At 41.5% G+C, this 19,420-nt stretch overlaps 1 protein-coding gene across 3 annotated transcripts in view; it reads left to right on the top strand.

The window, feature by feature from the left end:
* Positions 1 to 7,961: 7,961 nt before the first annotated feature.
* LOC117414553 (chromatin remodeling regulator CECR2-like) overlaps positions 7,962 to 19,420 on the top strand; it is a 69,648-nt gene continuing 58,189 nt past the window's right edge. For 2 of the 3 annotated variants that reach the window (XM_059026838.1, XM_059026837.1), the window contains exon 1: positions 7,963 to 8,707. In XM_059026838.1, coding sequence (XP_058882821.1) covers positions 8,588 to 8,707 — 120 coding nt within the window. In that variant the 5' untranslated portion in view covers positions 7,963 to 8,587. Of the gene's footprint in view, positions 8,708 to 19,420 lie in introns of all 3 variants that reach the window. The other variant, XM_059026839.1, reaches the window with a different exon arrangement.

The raw sequence follows: 19,420 nt of genomic DNA, 5'->3' as shown, positions 1-19,420 counted from the left end.
GAGCCAAGTTAACTGAAAACCTTTTCTTGAGCAATCTTGAGTCTTCAATTACCTTACATTACCTGGAGTCAGAGGTTACTAGTACATGACTCACCGTAGGAGAACAGTCTTTACCACTGTCTCATTCTTATTCAGCTTCTTGAAGTAGACAGACCTTAGTGATGGGTCTGTACAGTACGCTGGTCTTAGTCTTGATGCGGACCTGACGTACAAATCCATGTCTGTCTGGCACAACCTGGATGACCTTTCCCATGACCCAGGAATTACGAGGTGCTGAGTCGTCCACCACCAGCACGACATCTCCAACAACGAAGTTGCGCGACGCACGTGACCACTTCTGGCGCTCCTGTAGCTGAGGTAGATATTCCCTAGTCCACCTCTTCCAGAACAGGTCCGACATGTACTGGACTTGCTTCCACCTTCTACGAGAGTAGATGTCTTCCTTCTGAAAGAGCCCTGGAGGCAGAGATGGCTTGATCTTGAGGAGCAGCAGGTGATTAGGTGTTAACGCCTCCAGATCATTTGGGTCATTGGATGCCTTAGTAATCGGACGACTATTGATGATAGCTTCTGCCTCACACAGAACAGTGTGAAGGCCCTCCTCGTCCAGAACTTGTACTCTCAAAGTGGCATTAAGAATCTTCCTTACTGACCTGATCAACCTCTCCCAGACACCATCATGATGAGATCCTGTAGGGGGGTTGAACATCCACTTGATTCCATTCTGAAGGAGAGTGTTTTTGATCTTGGAGCAATTCCATCCTTTGATTGCTTCCCTAAGTTCACGTTCAGCTCCAATGAAGTTAGTTCCGTTGTCTGAACGAAGCAATGACACTTGACCTCTTCTGGCTATAAAGCGGCGAAGTGCATTGATAAACGAGTCTGTATCCAGAGATGACGCTACCTCAATATGGACAGCCCGGATAGCCATGCAGGTAAAGATAACCCCATACCTCTTCACGACACTTCTTCCACGCCGAACCTCAAACGGACCAAAGTAGTCTACACCAGTGTTAGTGAATGGAGGTTCATCCGGCAAGACTCTGTCCTGGGGTAGATCAGCCATCTGTTGTCGCCCAGCAGCACCATGAAACCGCCGACAGACAACACACTTGGATAGAACTCTTCTTTTAGCTGCATTGGCACCAGGAATCCAATAGTTTAAGCGCAGCTTGGATAGCATATGGTTGCGACCACTGTGACCCACATCCTGGTGGATCTCACGTAGGATAAGCTCTGCCACATGGAGGTCTTTCGATAGGATGGCAGGGTGTTTAGATTCTTCAGGCATAGCTGCCCTACTGAGTCTTCCACCGACTCTAAGTACTCCATCTTGTAACACAGGGTTGAGCTTATAAATATGACTGCTCTTCTTCACACTCTCACCCTTCTGCAGGCTGGATATCTCCTCAGGAAACTTCTTCCTCTGGCTGTAGCGGATAATCTCCGACTCAGCGTCCTTAAGGTCCTTCACAGTGACGTTTCTCTTGTCTAGGCTTGCTTTGAAGCTCTGCATCTCCTTGTCCAGCACAAGTTTTTGTCGATTCTTATCATCCTCAGACTGAGCGATGGCCACACTCAACTCCTTCCTCTTTTGACAAAAACGCACCAGAGTGCCTCTCAACTTGAGGACCCATGCCACTGCCCTCTTAAGACGAATCCAAGAAGAGAAGTGTTCCATCATCTGCTGAATTGTATCCAACTCCTCTTCAGCAGTCAGAGTGTACACAACAACATCCCTTCTGACCTCTGGGTCCTCCATGGCAGAATCTACAGGGAGGTCTGGGTACTCTGGCCAATCCTCCTTCGACTTCACAAGAAAGTCTGGCCCTGAGATCCAGGCTTCATTTCGCATGAAGGAATCCACCTTCAGTCCCCTCGACGCATGATCAGCTGGATTCTTGGCAGTATTAACGTACCTCCACTGCGAAGCTTCGGACATCTTCAGAATCGCTGATATTCTATTGGCCACAAAGGTGTGGAACCTAGTGGTCTCATTTTTAATGTACTTCAGTACAGCAGTACTATCTGTCCAAAACACGGAATCTTTGAGCTGCAGCTGCAGCTCCCTTCTCAGCATCTTATCCATGCGTCCTGCCATAGTGGCTGCAGTGAGCTCCATGCGAGGAATGGTGGTTGTCTTGAGCGGAGCAACTCTGGCCTTCCCCATAACAAAGGAGCAATGTACTTGATTGCAGCTGTTCCATTGCAGCAGGTAGCTCACTGTACCATAGCCTTCTTCACTCGCATCTGCAAAATGATGCAACTGAGCGAATGAGGAGTCTCCAAAGCCTGCAGGTTTAAAACACCGCTCAACCTCAAAGTCTTTCAGCAGATGGAGCTCTTTCATCCAGTCATACCACTGCTGAGCAAGCTGATCTGGTATGACATCATCCCAGCTTAGCTTCATTCTGCAAAGCTCTTGCAGGATCTTCTTAGCTGGCAGAACCACTGGCGACAAGATTCCCAAAGGATCATAGATCGAGCTGACTACAGAAAGGATACCCCTTCTGGTAAAAGGCCTGTCTTGAATGACAATTCTGAACTTGAAGGTATCAGACTGGACACACCACTGTACGCCTAATGCTCGCTCTACAGGGAGTACATCTTGTTCCAGGTCCAAGTCCTTGACTTCCTTGGCTCTCTCCTCTTCAGGAATAGCAGACAGTACACCTCGACAATTACTCATCCATTTCGTCAGTCGGAATCCTCCCTTTGCACAGATGGCTCTCAGGTCATGATACAATAACACAGCTTCTTCCTTTGAGCTGACTGATTTCAGACAGTCATCGACATAAAAATTGTGCAGCACTGTGTCGACCACCTTGGCGTCAAACTGTTCTCTGTTGTCTTCGGCACATTTTCTGAGGGCAAAACTGGCACAGCTTGGTGACGACGTTGCACCGAACAAGTGCACGACCATCTTGTACTCCACCATGGCTAGTCTGATGTCACCCTGTGGCCACCAGAGAAATCTGAGAAGGTCAGAATCTTCAGCTGGCACTTTCACTTGATGAAACATGGCTTCCACATCAGCCATAATCACCACTGGCTCCTGTCTGAACCTGGTGATAACACCTATCAGAGTGCTGGTGAGATCCGGCCCCTGTAGCAGCTGGTCATTCAATGTGGTACCTTGAAACGATGCCCCACAATCGAACACCACACGGATCTTCTTCTTCTTGGGATGGTACACCCCGTGATGTGGTATGTACCATACCTTTCCGTCATTGCGGCTGGCCTCCTCGCAGGTAACCCTCTTGGCATAGCCTTTCGCGATGATGTCACCCATGAATGCAGTGTAGTCGGCGTGAAACGAGGGATTCTTGATTAACTTATTTCTTAAATTCAGAGCGCGCTGTTCAGCTACTCTGCGGTTGTTCGGCATGTTGATCACTTCATTCCTTAACGGCAGCCTAATGCTGTAATATCCGTCCACTAGTTTGGCAGACTGTGAGACCAAATCCATAAACTGGTGGTCTTCCCTTGACATTTCCAGTTGGTCATCCTGACCACACTCAGGGAAGTCATTCTTGAACTGCTGACTCCACAGCTCATCCAGCCTGGCCACTGATATTCGGTTTGTTGTTACCTGGATCAGTCCACTTCTTATCCCGTTACCTGTGTCTTCTCTAAGAGGACCATTCACAGTCCATCCCAGTATGGTTCTCACTGCATAAGGTCCATCATCAACACTATTGATGACCTGCCATGGCTCCATTGCCTTTGGCGTGTTCGTCCCTATCAGCAGCCCTATCTTTGCGTCAATATGAGGGAGTCGCACTTGTTCCAGGTAAGGCCACCTGTTCACCTCCTTTTGCAGTGGGATGTTCTCCTTGCTCACTGGAATGGTCTTCTGAGCGAAGACATCTGGAAGATCTATGAAGTTTCTGTCCTCCAGACTGCTCACCTCCAAACCTGACACAACCTGACTGCTGACAATCTTTTCTTCACCCATGGTTCTCAGCAGTATGTCTATCTTCCTACCGTTGACATTGAGCTCACTCATAAGCTCCTCAGTGCAGAAAGTGGCAGTACTGCCTGGGTCAAGGAAAGCATAGGTAGCCACCACTTTATTGCCCTTCTTCGACTTGATTCGAACGGGTACAATAGCCAAAATGCTGTCAGCGTCACCGGCTTTGGTGCGTCCACAGATCGCCTTCTCTGTTCCAACGAAACCACTGGTGACTGACCGTTTTTCACCATCTTCTGATGGCTCTTCCGGCTCTTTCTTGAGAGTAGCATTTTCCTTGATCTTCATGTGCAACACAGTAGGGTGTGTCAACGAGCATACTTTGCAACTTAGCTTCTCCTTGCAAGTTTTACTCATATGTCCTTTTTTCAGACAGCCAAAGCATAGCCCTTTGCTCCGTAGAAAGTCAATCTTCTCCTTGTGAAGAGACTTCTTCATCTGTTTACACAGCTCCATGCTATGATCACCTTGGCAGAAGAGACAGGGCTTGTTAAATGCACTGCTAGGACTGCCATAATTATTTCCCATAGGCCTAGACTCTGTGCCTTCCGTCTGGTTGTCCACCGGTGTGGCAGCTGTGGTGAAACTCTTCCTGCTACCACTTGTCTTGTGTGACTTTGAGTATGTATGAGACTTCACTTGTCCCCTCACTGCAGCGGCATCCTTTATGTCTCCAAACAGCGGGTGCAGTGCTATCTTAGCTTGCTTGTTGACAAAGTTGACAAGGTCTTTGAACTTTGCTCTTCGTTTCTGCCGCTCCTGTATATCATAGGCCATGCCTCTCCACCTCTCCCTCAGCTTGTATGGAAGTTTGGCAATAATAGCACGCATGTTAGCTGCATTGTCGAGCTCTTCCATGTACTCCATATCCGTCATGGCATTACAACATCCAGTGAGAAAGAGAGCGTACGAATGGAGTGCCTCTCCATCATCAGACTTAATGGTAGACCAACTCAGAGCCTTGTCTATGTATGCCACAGAGACCTTGTATTCATCTCCAAAGTGCTCTTCCAAAAGCTTCTTCGCTTTACGATACCCTCGTTCTGGATCCATGTGGAGGCAGCTCCTAATCAACTCTCTGGGCTGTCCATTGGTGTATTGCTCCATGAAGTAAAGTCTGTCCTTGCTGCTATCTGTCCTATCCTCCACTCCGTGTTCAAACGCTCTGATGAACAGCTTGTACTCCAAAGGGTCCCCTTTGAAGATGGGTATGTCCAATGGTGGTAGTGTAGATAGCCTTTGTTGTTTCATCAGGAATTCTGTGATATTGTTTTGTCGCAGCATGACACTGTACAACGTCCCTGTAACATCATCTTCTGGCAGAGCGGCACTGGTAGGTGTTCTTTGGTTACTGAAACTCAACTGTTGTTCTCCCTCCACAGCAGTACGTACGGCGGTAGAGGTAGGCTGGCTTTGGCTTCGAGCTTCAAGTGACTCTTCATCTTTGTTGCTATAACTAACCTTTTTCATAGCAGGTAGGACCTTGTGTGACTCCAGGTAGGAGTTCATTTCATCACTCAGGCATTTGGGTGGGACTTGAAAACCCTCCAACTCTTCCAAAACCTTAATTTTAGCATTTGAGGCTGCTAAAGCGGTTTGTAACTCCAGCTCTTCTCTCTGAGCCTTTAGCTGGATTTCCTGTCTGTCTAAAGCTTGCTTTTGCTTCAGAGCAGCTGCTTGAGCTAGCAAAGCAGCTCTTTCTACTTCAGCCTTTAAACGTGCAGATGAGGCAGAAGATGAAGCTTGTGAAGAAAGCCCAGCGTGACTTTGTTTTTTCCTCCGAGTAGTAAATGACGCACTAGATATGCTATCTGATGGCTGTACCTCTTCATCACACTGCCTAACTTGCTCCATACGTTGATGGACTTCTTCCATCCATACCTCTGTTTTCTCTATGAATTCTCTGAATGAACTAGCTTTGGGCTCAAACCAGTTAAGCTGATCGTCATTCATTTCCTTCTCTGATTGCTGCTGAAGTAACCATTTTACTGATGTGTTTAGCTCACAAAAATCCCCAAACAGCTGGCTGAGCTCAATCATCAGCTTGTTCTTAATTACTTCCAAGTTACCATCATCATCCATTAAAAGATGCATCTCATTCATTTTGCCTGTCAGCTGACCTAGCTTGGCTTTCCGTGAGCCGATGAGACGATTCTGCGTTTCCTCCATAGCTTTCACTGTAGGTTTCACTTGCCTTTTAACCACAGGTAAAACAGCTAACGCTTCATCACCATCCATGATGACGTAGCTTAGCTAGCACAGTACGTTCCAAAGCACTTCCAAAGTATAGCTGCGTCACACTAAATACAGCAAATGGTCCAATATTCCACTAATATTCCTTCACGACGTCCGACACATAGAACTAGCAACGAAGGAGATAAATCCGGAACTGTACTATCCCTTTTTACTGTGACATAAATAGCGAAGGCTACACTGAGAAATGAACAGGACTTACTTTGCTGTCGAGTTTGCCCATTCAACGCGACCTTCCGTATCCTTCTTTGTACTTGTCCTAGTATCCAAAAGCTCCTTTTTTACACGTTCAATTTTCCAACCGGAGCTGGGTTTTCTTACTATATGTATGTGTAAAATCCAAATTTGCATAGCTTGGGCTGGTATGGCTGACGCGTATCCATCTAACGTTATCCAATCCACACAGACTCCGTAGTAAAATAAAGCAATACAACTTTTATTCCTCAGGTTTCCACAGGTTAGTATTCACAGTTATTTTACAGGATCTTCAGCGTAATAACAGATAAGTTATTGACTGGTAATTTCCACAGAATAACGAAGATTACACGACACGGTAAGAAAACCGTGAGGCTCCAAAGCTATGTCTACAACAGAGTAAAAAGTGACAGTTATTTTCCGAATTTATACAAAAGCGCACGAGCCCCAGAACCTAACAAAGCTCGCTCTATTAAAGATATACTACCCTATTACTGTAAATGCGTAATAGACAAATATAATGTATCAAAATATGTCTTCTCATAAATAATATAGGCAAAAAATACTAATTGGCTCCTACATACAAGGTAGGACTATGTATTATTTTGTGTAATATGTACCTAAGAAAAGTGCCATTTGCAATTTAAAAAATGCGTACAGAATTCATTGAACAGTATGAATTAACATTGGAAATGTATTTAAAAGTTAGCATAGTTGACGTTGCTGGAAACGCACATTACCTTAAAAGTGTAAATTCCCATTGCTTACAACAGGGGGAGCTCTATCTCTCAACAACAGAGGCATCCTAAATGCAAGCTAGTAGGCTTTGGGTGTATTCAATCGATCTCAACAGCGCAGGCTGGGTTCGTTAATATTTGTTTCATTGATTTCAATGAAAGTGGTGGAGGGGTCTGTCACTGTTAAGACCCTGATAGTGTTGTACATCAAAACACAATGCACTTTATTTGAGTGTATGTTTAGACTGTAATCAGAAAGCTTGATTTCAGTCTATCACATTCCGCAAAGCTGGTATTGCTGTATAATTTTGGTGTTAAAAGGAAGTCTGTGTGTATCAACAGCATACTGTTCCACAAGGACTTTCATCTGTACAAAACAAGCAAAGATATACATGTTTACTTTTGCCTAAACCTGCAATGAAGATACATACACTATCCTGATAATATCTAGCTGACAGATCTAATACAGTTTAAAACAATTTTCATATTTTAGTAAGTCTTTAGCACAACTGTTAAATGTCCTATACTTAATATTCTTCATAAAATATTTACAAATGCTTTATTTTCTAACTACTGGCATAGATGAATAAATGAATATAAATAATATACATCTAGTTTGAAAAGCGTAGGCCTACTGATAGTAAACTATACAGGCCAGAACTAGTAAAAACAAGTAAGGGGAGAATCTACATAACATCAATTATAATTAACTCGACCACGTTGTAATCATCGTTGCTATTTTTTTTTAATCCATTAAAAAGGTGTTTACATTTTCAATTTGTTAATAACTCGAGGGGTTGTCCTGGCAAAACATGTTGCCTTCAGGACTTCCATGAAGCCTTCGTCACGGCTTATCTTTGTCCGCCGGCTGATGACCCCTCATGTCTGTATCTATCTACGAGGACAGCGCGACGCTTCTTCGAGTTGCAAAGGCTTCCACATCGCCACAGGATTTCTTCATGTGATCAACAAGAAGGAGCGCTTTTTTCAAGAGTGCAGGGATGTTACAAGCGTTCCCTTTAAATGGGCCCGTTCCAAGTGGCCGGAGAGGGGTGCTTGACAATAAATAATTCCACATAATAAGAATATATAAACAAAAAGAAGGGACATATCAAGTATCTTCATTTTTTATTATAAATAAAACTGAAGTCTAGTATTGAAATATTAGTGATATATGAATTAAAGTTAGGATGAGCAGAAGGAGTAGTGTGTAGATTTTAGGCAGGTTCCACCATTTTTGATGAGATGGTAGGCCCCCCATCTGTTCCTTACTTGTGAAATTTGGATTGGAGTAGATTGTGCTCTTTGGGTAGCAATGGCAACATACTTGATGCAACTTTATTTCATCTAGATCAATCAAAGAAAGCAAAGTACAAGTCCGTTTTCTAATGTAAGGGATAACTGTATACATTGCAACTTTCTTTGGAAAATGTCCCAGGAATGTTTAGTTTCTGTAGAAGAAATCCGTTCTTGGTGGGAAGTACCCGCCATAGCGCACTTCTGCTCTCTCTTCAGGACTGCTTTCAATTTACCAGACTTTGAAATTGAGGTAAGCAAGTACACAATGATTTATTTGCCTTTTATTTAAATTGTGATTTTTATTTTCATTTCGAGTGGTTTGGTTAATTTGTATTTGTATTTTTTTTTACCACATGGCGTTGTTTGTTTCGTCATATTTTGGTTGAAGGTACACACTCGGCTCAGTGTGTAGAAGAACATTTAATTAAAACTTCTTTTTACCAAACTGACTAATTATTTTATATTTAAATACATTTAAAGTTAATTGTATTGCTCTGACTTAATGCATTTCTTTTGCAAAAATAAATCCAGTTTGCACGATAAAAAAAGCAGCATTGTCTTTTAATTGAGTTAACAATCGATTTTTTTGTTTACCTAATCAGGTTCATTTACACAAAACCATTATTTGTTTTGATTGAGAAATTTGTAGCATGTGTGTCTACGGTAGTTTTGTTTTGATTTTTGGTTATTTATTTTTTTTGTCTATTACATAATATAGCACTCGGTTTATATTGCTTAGTTATGGGAAGAGACTAAGTTCTTATTTCCACGCTGGTGCTAGAATAATATTAGAACACAAGACAATTTGTGAACGAGACTGCCTTTCGACCCATCTGGTCCGGTTCCTGTATGATTCATTGATCTCGAAAGTTTGTCAAGTTGGGTCTAAGATCCAATTGTTTCTGCCTCAACAACATAATTTACTGTACTGTAGACAGTACAGCGCGGCTAAACCTCTTACATTTTAAATAATGAGGATTTGTCGTACAGGTTAATTCACTTTAATCTCTTATTTTGCTTCGTGTTTCTTTGGATAAACACAATTATTAGCCAGTCTAGCTAACTGTAGCAGCTAACACTAGTAAACGGCAGAGGATAGCTTTGTTTTATCTACATTTTGATTAATCTTAGTGATTTTTTTTCTTTTCTTCTTGTCGGTAATTAATTCAAGTGCACTTGCTAATTTTTATGTATGTTTTTTGTATCACGGTTACAACGCTGTTTGTACTGTACATTTGTGTTTACATACGGTAATTACTAATTATCATTCGTAACATATTTAAATAGATGAAGCGGTTAAGTTTGCTGATGGTTTTGTTCTTGTAGCAAGGTTAACAATAGCACTGACACGATTCACTTGACTGCGGAGTTGTTTTGCAAGTTTTATTGTAATTGGTAATTAATGTGATGTATTGTTATGTTGCTTTTAATCGAGAGCTGTACTAGACTGACCTAACACTGGAGTAGTGATTAGGGTTAGGATATTTTAAACGAAGGGACTTTATAATGGGGTTTTCCAGCCGAAACGCAGGATGAAAAACGTGTTTGATCAGTGTCGCTGGAAGAGTGATGAGAGAGGGTTGGGATAAAGATAGGAGGTAAACACTATGCATCAACCCCCCTCTTCCCTTGGAAAAAGGCAAGGCTTTGTTATTTGGGAAGAGAGATGGGAAAAACACGCCACATGCTGATTTCTGCTCAACTGAAGCTAAGGATCCGTTTGCACCTTTTCAGTTATTTAAGCGAGGCATGTCAAAAAGGTTGAATTAACCCTAGCAATGTGTGGCTGGGGTACGCTGGAGTCACACTGACACGCCTAAAAATGTTACTTATGTTGGTTTGCATACACCTAGCTCAAATTGATTGTAATACGGTGGGGGGGGGGGGGCATTTAAACTATTTTGGTTTTTCCTGACACACACATTATTGACATTACTGACAACACTACAAGCTGAGTCAATTTACAAGACTCTTCATACTGTAGTAATAAATATGATTTTGTGTTTGCATGTTTAAAATTGGCTGACTGGACTCAATAGCCGTTTATCATGAAGCTAACACTATCCTTGAAGTCATTTATCTCTTCAGTGTTCAGTGTTGTGCCGTTATTCATGGGCTTTTGTAACCCCTTAGCTTCTTGGTCAAAGTATGGTTGGCGGGTGGGCTTGCCTTAAAGTTAACCGTCTTGCCACTGTCCTTGGACTGGTTTCCGTGGGTTTTTCACAAGACTTCCACCAGTAACCATGCATTGTTGAGGGTCTTTTAAGAGTGCAAAACAACACCAGCAGGTTTCTTATGAAATAAAAAGTGCATTTCCAGAACATGAGGCACCACTACTGGAGTTAGTCTGAGGATCCTATATCAGAATTGGGTGGAGGGGAAGGCTTTGATGCTGAAAGCGCTCCTTTCAAGAACGCCTTGCTTTTTAGGTTGCAGAGTGATTGGGTTGTAAGGATCACACAGAGGTACCATCTCTCTGTCAAAGCTGACTGCACTGTAGCATCTGCAGAGTGAATGCACAGCCTCTCTGATTGTCGCTTTTCTCCATGATGGGTGAATCATTGGCTGCCGACCTGCATTGCATCTTCATATCGGTCACTGTTTAATCCCGGGAGGGAGTTCTCATTGAATCTGAAAAGCCTGCTACTTACTGGGTGGGCATTTAGGTAGCTTATATGTTTGAATGGAGGAATACCTGCAGTGTACAACAATGAAAAACGCTTTTTTTTAAATGTACACAAAGGTCTAAATGATTTTTAAAAAATCACTGTTTATTTATTTATCTATTTATTTACTTGTTTATTTCTGAAAGTGTTACTGAACAGGCTATCGGAAATACATCCAAAAATACATTTTTCATTTTGTGTGTGTGTGTGTTCCTGCTCAGCTTCCTGGCGTACTGTCCTGTGTTTCTGTGTTTCCCTTGCTGGAAATGTTTGCTTCATTGTCTCATGTTCTGTATACTGGCAGTAGTTCCTGTAAACTTCTCTATCCAATGCTCTTTTGGTAGACCTTCATTCCTGCTGTCTGGTCACCTGTCTCTTTTCACCACCGAACCAAACCAATGCACATTTTTAAATCTTGCAGGTAGTAAAGGTAGTTTTCAAGATCCCGGTTTGCACTAATCTTGGACTACTTTGCCATCAGTAAGATGAGTGCTAACACATTGGAGATGCTTCAGTGGCTGCTGGTGGATTCTGAATAGAACAAATCATGGTTTACCTGGATTATCCATAACTATTAAACGCTCAGTAGTGCTCATTTTAGCTAAGAATCGTCATCAATTCAGTGCCGAATGTTTCGACAAAGTCTTTGCCAGTGTCTTCACTGAAAAAGACTTCTAGTTGAAACCTTTGCATTGCATTTATTACGAGTTTTCTCGGATTACTACCATCTTGGTTCAATGCTAAATCAGGATCTTGTGAAACCAGCCGAGTTGTGTTACTAAACAGGCTGTAGGGGAACGAAAATAAAAGGTTCAAAACTTCTGAGCAAGGTGAATAAAAACACCCATCGTGATTCTGATGAACCAGCCTCTCATTTGGACAGTTTTGATTCGGTTTCTTTTTAGTAAGCATTATCAGTTTACGTGCAAAGCCATGGGGACAAACAGGTTATAGCTTCTTTGTGTGGCTTCAGGCTGTGGGGGTAATAATGCATTTGCTGTAAGGTGGATTGATACTGAAATAAATGTTAAAGGGGACCATTAACTCCTTCACGTCCAATAATTTAACATGTAGTTGTTTGTCTAGCTGCGTAAAATACCATCAGCTGTAATTCCTCTTTGTTTCATGATGATGAAAGAGAGGGTCTATGTCACCTTTTTCAGTGTTTATTTGAAGGCATTTGCAGGCTTTCTAATTGAATCTGTGTTTAATGGGGCATTTGTATACTGTATGAAAAGTGAATTGACCGGTTTTTGCCCATAGCTCTTCTGAAGTTGTGATGTGCCGAAGCATCATCTCCAATAACAGCTGGGAATCGCAGTGAATGCAGCCACGCAAAATACGTTGTAGTCTGCAGGGTACTATCGGAGTTCATGGTATATAGACCGTTTGATGTGTTTGTTTTTGTTTCATCGTTATGTATGTTATTTAAAGTCTAAAATCAGAAACCCGAAATTTTAAATGATTAACTTAAATCATGATTTAACCCATTAATTGTCAACAATTAATGAGTTAAATTATGATGTAAGTTAATCGTTTAAATGGTTTTAGTTTCTGTCTGCTTTTGTCTTGTTAGCTTTCAAAAATATGGGAGACTGAATTAAGGTGATTTTAGGACTACTGATTTTCCATTCTTGAACAGCAAATTCTGTTTTTCTAAAATGGTCAATTATGTTTTTTTTTTTATCAGCTTATTAATAATTAAACATGGTATTTGAACCTCTAATGTTGATAGTTAAAATAAGTAAATTAATAAATATTAACACCATTCTTTATTTTATTAAAGCCAAGATTTTTAAAAAGACTTGCTGTAATAGTAAGTAAAGCACCACTTCAAACCTGTCATAATGTTTATAGACATCACTTGGCTCATTGCTGGCATCAAAATAAGCAGGAAAACTTAATTATATTACAACAGTTCAGAAAACCAAATGTCCAGCACAGTTGTGAGAATCATATTTACAGTCTTCCACTAACAATGTAGTTCAGTCTACAAATGAAGATTTGAAAATACCTGTATCTTATTGATGGCATTACAATACTATTACAGTTTAGTAACAGTCCAGCAATGTCATGTGAGAGTAATCCTATGTACAGTACTCCACACATTAAGTTTAGCGTTTTACTGACATTATAATAACCAGGATAAAAGGTGAAACACTGATTGTTGCTCTAGGTTCTCTGCTGTGTATCACCCGATTGTAATTTAAATAGCGCCCCTTTTAATGTAAACGTATAATTAATCCTCTCAATTGTTTCTTTGCTAATTCTGCCTTATTTGAAAAAGAGGTGTGTCCAGGCAGTATGTCTTTGTGAAGCAAACGGTGTGTAGTGTAGAGACTACACAATAATGCCATCCATTTCCTTAAGAATGTATAACTAGAAAAATAGCTTTGAGCTTGTTTCTCCATTGTCAGATAGTATCATTTAATTAAGAAATGGTCATGGTTTAACATTGCTAATCATAGCTTTATTAAAGGCAGGTAGCGTGAAAAGAAATAAACTAAACGGTGAAATACGCAATTCATTTGGCTTGCTTACCTTGTGAAAGCCCCATCTTGAGCACAGTCCTTTGGGTCTAAGTTTTTCAGCATAGAAGAATGCAGTGCTTTGCCATTGCTGCCGTCTTATTTCCTTTCTTGTTATCTACGTGTTTACGGGACTGGCATAATGATATTTAATGGTATTGACTCGTACATGAGCAACTGAGTGACAGACACGCGAGTGAAGTCACATGATGAAGTCACATGCAGATGGTTCATATTAACATCCCTTAACCCTTTAATGACCAAGCGTTTTTCAGTGGGAGGCTCCCCCAGGACCAGGTTTTTTTTTGGGGCTGTAGTTGATTCTCTTCCTATAAAAAAATTCACTAAAAATCTATTTTTTTTACAGTAGCATCTTGTAACTGGTGTCCTTTTTTCAGAACGCTCTGGGGAACATTATAAAGCACTTCAGAAACCATGCAAACTTTTGTGTTTCAACGTCATTTTCGTTTCTACTTTTTCTTATACCGTCGTGCCCCCGGAGATGCTTTCTTTTTGTTCACAAACAACCCACTTTCTATTTCCAAAGTCTGCTTTTATACCTTTTTGCAAGGATAGGTTTGCTATTTTTCATTATCAACTGCAAACTCTTTTTTTCAGAAGAATGGGTTGATGGGAGTGTATGCTGCTCACAAACTCCCAACCTTTCTTTAGCAGAAGCAATGAGGCGGAGTGTGGCAGGATTTAGCTGTCCTGTGAACAAAAGGGCCAGCCTGCCCCTGTGGAACTGAGCTCAGGGAGCTGCGGCTTGGCAACAAACCCATTTACCTCCTAATCCAAACAGGCCAACTGCTGAGCCATTTAGTCATTCATTATTCAGGGTTGTAGTCCTGCAGGACTGTCAGGATGTGAGTCAGAACCAAGGTCTAGAATAAACTCCTTTCTTTTTGTTACATGAGACTGTGACTAGCCCATCCACTCTGAGTTTTCCTTGTCGGTGGTCCTTGGTTAAAGGAAGAGAATTGCTCATCTTTTCGGGAAGAAGTCATTTGTTTTTATGATTGGACTGCGGTTACTTTAGAAGTGAGATAAAATGCCACCTAAAGACACGGTTAAAAGAACGATTTGGTTATTCCCTGTGAGCAGATGCGTTGCTGCCCCAGTCCTGTGCCCTGGCTCGTCTAAAACTGCACAGAACGAAAGAACTGTCAACTTCAATGTTATTTCATGACGGAGGACAGTATTCTAGAGTGCTGCAGAGCTGAGTAGCCTGCTAGACTCAGAATGATTACACTAGGCCAGCGCTAAAACTCGTACCTTCGGCTCGTGTGTACTTGTGATGGTTACCAATACCAGGCTATTAATTCAAGTGTCTGCTCAGTTAGGAAAAGGCAATACCTACCCAACGTGAGCTCAGGAATGAAAGAGAACTGCTTTTAATTAACATGCTGCTAAATTGTTTATACTTTTTAATGTGACATATTACAGGAATAAAAGCCATTGAGTAAGGCATGGTTGTTCATCTCTCCCACTGATTCCCATCATTAATGTAGCCTTCCTCATTCCGTTTATATGTGACCTTTTAACCCTGCCAGCCCCACCTAGGTGGGAGGTCACATGATTTAAATGGGATTCGGAAGGCTGTTCAGTGCAGGTACCGAGGGATCTTTAAGCTCCTGCTGGTTACTGATTTATAGTGCCCTGTTTTCCTTTTGAATCTTCTTGTTGCTTCTCCCTGCTGTGTTGGTTAGAAAACTGTTGTGTACCTGTACAGCTCTGGCCAAAGGTTTAGCATCACGCTATAAAATGAACTCATTTTGTTACCTGAACATAATGAATTGCATACCGCTTTGTAGTTTTCCGTATACTTAACAAAAAACTGACTAATTTAAATCTAATATGAAATACTGCTACTATTCTGGCTTCTCGTAGACTTTTGCGATATCATTTTGTACATTCTTTGATTACATGGTAAATAAAATGATGTTCATTCATAGGTGATGCAAAACCTTGAGTGTGTGAGAATGCGCTTCTTTTAACGCTAGTACTGTAGATCAACCACATCAGCGCGTTGCTAGGATACACACTTTAGGTCCTTACAAGCCAAATCAGAAGTAGGCCTATTCAAGTTTTCTTGATTTTAAAAATGTTTAATCTATTACATCTACAGTTTTTTTTTGTTTTTTTTTTTATTTCAAAGCAAGTCGTGTTTGGATTATATGGCAATATTATATAAAAAGAAGCTGAATTTCCTACAGTAGTTAAATTAGTCGGGATTTGTGAGATTAATTAAAATGTTTTGCTTTGGACATAACAGTAGAACAACTGTAGTTCAGATTTGAAATGACTTTTGTTAATGTAGTGTAATTTTATTGTTATTAGTGTTAAAGGGACATCTGATACGGACACACGCTTCTTTTCAGTTGTTAACTCAAGTCCTTTGTGTTTCTTTTTTTATAATCGGAAGTGTTCTAATTTGAATGTTAGTCATGCATTTTTGTTTAACTATTATTCACAACAATGTTTTTAGTTATTGGCTCTTCTGTTAAAAACAAAGTTTGTTCATTATCGGTGTTAGAAATTAGGTTGCCAATTGCACCACTACTTTATACAGTACAGACGGACGCTTATTGTGTAAATGTGTGCTCAATCTTCTTGTAAAACGGGAATGCTAACTCATTCCTATGAAGAAAAATAAATAAATCTCTCTCTATGCACAAAATTGATTTTTTTTAATCTCTGAAAGGATATGACTGACATATTCAAGAAAAATACATTCAACATTATTGGAATCTTTTCAATTGGTGGAAACAGTAGAACCTAAAGTCTGTGTTCCAAAGTTACCAAATCAGGCCTGTGAGTCATTTTACATATTTTCACACAGGAATGCAGAGGGTCCTGTGCAGTCTTAACAGGTCTGTCAATGTTTAAATCAGTGAAATAAACCCCACTGAATTATCCCCCTCCAAATAATGCTCTAGCCCACTAAACAATAGAGTAAATCAGTACCTAACAAATGCCTGTGCTTCTTTAAGAGGATCTGTCAAAGCTGCTGTTGTCCTATGTATCTTTACCTTTCAGCTCAGATCAGCTGAGGTGAGGAAAAGGATGGAAACAGGCACTGTTTCTGTAATTTTAAAGCTTTTCTTTGATAAAACAAAATACTTTTCAAAACCCAAAGTATGGCCGGTTTTAAAACCAAGTACATATAGTACTTAACCACAGTCGCAGTGTTTGTTTTTCTACTCTGTGCATTTTTTTTAATGGAAATTGGATTTCCCTCGCCCCAGACAAACCAGGTCCCTGCCCCCAACTTTGAGTGACTGTCTCCGATCTGCTGCTGGGGCTCGCTGTCCCCCCCCCCCCCCCCCCCCCTTTCCCCTTTCCTTCCCTATTCCCTAGAACATTCCTAAATAAACTGCCTGGCCACTTTATTAGGACCTGTACCCAATATCGGGTTGGGCCGCTGCTTGCCCTGATCACAGCCTTGACACCATGTGGCTCCGCAAAGTGCTGGAAGGTGCCTCCAGGTATTTTAATCAATTCAGTCATTAATATTTCACGCAAATGAGTTTTAGGCAGAGGATCGTGATTACAAATGCATCCTTCAGGCACATCCCAAATGTGCTCCAGTGGATTGAGATCCAGGGGTTGTGGTGGTCGTGGAAGATGCCTGAAGTCTCTTGTCATGCTGCTCAAACGATTCATCACAAGAGGTGGATGGGTGCATTGTTGTCTGGAAAGTAGCCATTGCCCGCAGGGTACAAGTGCAGCATTGTTGGCTGAACTCCAGCCAAAGGTATTTATTCAGTCAAGGCCCCAAGGTGTACAAGGAGAACATGCCCAAATGTTGAGATCGTTAGCACAACTGTCTGTGATTGAGCTGTTTACGCTACCAAAAGGTTGATGGCCCCAAATGAATGACCCTCCAACTGCATTGTCATGAACGACTCAGGCATTTAACACCTGCCCCTAACATTGGGACAATGCTCCAGTCTCTTGATGGAGGAGAGGCCTCAATAAGGCTACATGGCTTCCTTTGAAAGGGCGATGCTATAAAAGTGTTCTTTTATGTGCCGGATTTGAGAGGTGCTACCGAGGAATCTGCTCTCACACAATGTATACTTCCTTCCACAATTTGTTAGATGTTACATTTGTGTAGGTGTTGGAAGTTTAGCCCTGTCACAGTGCAGTATACATTGAATTAATTAAATTCACACCTTATTAACAGTACAATGAAATTGTAATGCATCAATATTTGTAATGCATCCTTTTATCAAGGTTTCTGTTAATTAAGTAGATACAATTCTGGGGAGGGGTAGCTTTAACTGTGACCTTCCCTTTGACCTGTGACCTAAAATGGCTGCCATATTGTGGTCAGGTGACTTTGTTTGCCAGATGAAAAGACCTAGTGCTTTGAGATATATTGTATTTGTGTTTTTGTTCTCGCACGAGAATGTCAATTGATTTGCATGGCTTTCCACAGGAAAGAAAATAAATCGGCACATAGTTGTGTGTTTAAGCAATAAACCCCAGGAGGTTTGTTATCTACACTGTCATTCACAGTGACCAAAAGGACACAACTGGAAAAGGGACGATTTTATGATGGAGAGATATTATATTTATTAGGGGAGTAACAATACACTGATGTCACGAAACAAAATAAAGCTGAGTGAGGGAGAGTATGTATTCATACCAACTATAAAGCACACTTATTCTTCATTCAAGAACCACTTGGTGAACGACAAAGAGCTGTGTCGTGCTTTTGGTCTTGTATCACGATACAGACCTCCTATTACTTTATCATATAAAGAAAGTATCCTGATTCCACCCTGTATTATTGCTGTAATAGAGCGATGGTATTCTTTAAAATAAAATTACAGGGGGCTCCCGAGTGGCGCATCTGGCTTAGGGGGAGGGCTTAGATCGACCAGGGTGTCCTCAGCTCACCGTGCACCAGCCACCCCTGTAGTCTGGCCGTATATCCTGCAATTCAAGGATTGTATTATTTTAACTTTCTCCATTATGGGCTATTTACAAAACATACTTAATTTATAAACTTGGATAAGAAAACGCACATGTACCGGTGTGGGACCGCACAATCAGGTTTCCGTTGTTTTTAGGCAGATGAGATTCCAGAGTTCCGGATTGTGGAGGCACCCTTCATTGCAATGGGGATTTGGTCGGGACCCAAGTATTGTGCCGAATTTTACAGAACGTTGGTTTTTAAAGGGGCTGGATTAGACATGTTGCATCAAGCTCGCACAGTAACCTGTACTATGCAGTGCTGGCTTGTGTTAACATTGCAGTGCAGACAGGCATCCTTAGCAGTGTTCAAGTGGCTGGGTTAATCCCGGGTTAATAAGACTTGCCAAGATTAGAGTACAAAATGAAGTTGAGTGTCAAAACAAAGAAGGTGATGGGCGTCTCCTCGCTGAGCCGCAGTGGAATTAAGGATTACGATGGTGAACTGGGCTGCACCTGTTGCATCATGGGTATACAACACCGTTAGAGTAAGCATGCTGAACTGTTTAAAATGAAAGGTGGCATTTCCCCATCTTCTGGGGCTGTGGATAACTGCAGCTCTCTGTTTAGTGCATCTGCCCGTTGCACTGGAAGCCAGCGTGGGACTTGTCAGGGGAGTGTGGATAGCTTGAGGTCTGTTCCGTTGGGCTGGGGAGGGGAGTTTTATTCCACTGAGGGCTGGGAGGAGGAGGAGAGCAGCTGTGTGTTTATTTCTGAAGTCCCTGTCGCATCACTTTTAAATTAGTACTGAAGCAGACATGCATTGGATGCAATTTGAGTAAACGA

This window comes from Acipenser ruthenus, chromosome 7 (genome assembly GCF_902713425.1).
Source record: "Acipenser ruthenus chromosome 7, fAciRut3.2 maternal haplotype, whole genome shotgun sequence".
NCBI classification, from domain to species: Eukaryota; Metazoa; Chordata; class Actinopteri; order Acipenseriformes; family Acipenseridae; genus Acipenser; species Acipenser ruthenus.
The sequence above is the reverse complement of the archived record's forward strand: the minus strand, read 5'-3'. Positions and strand labels throughout refer to the sequence as shown.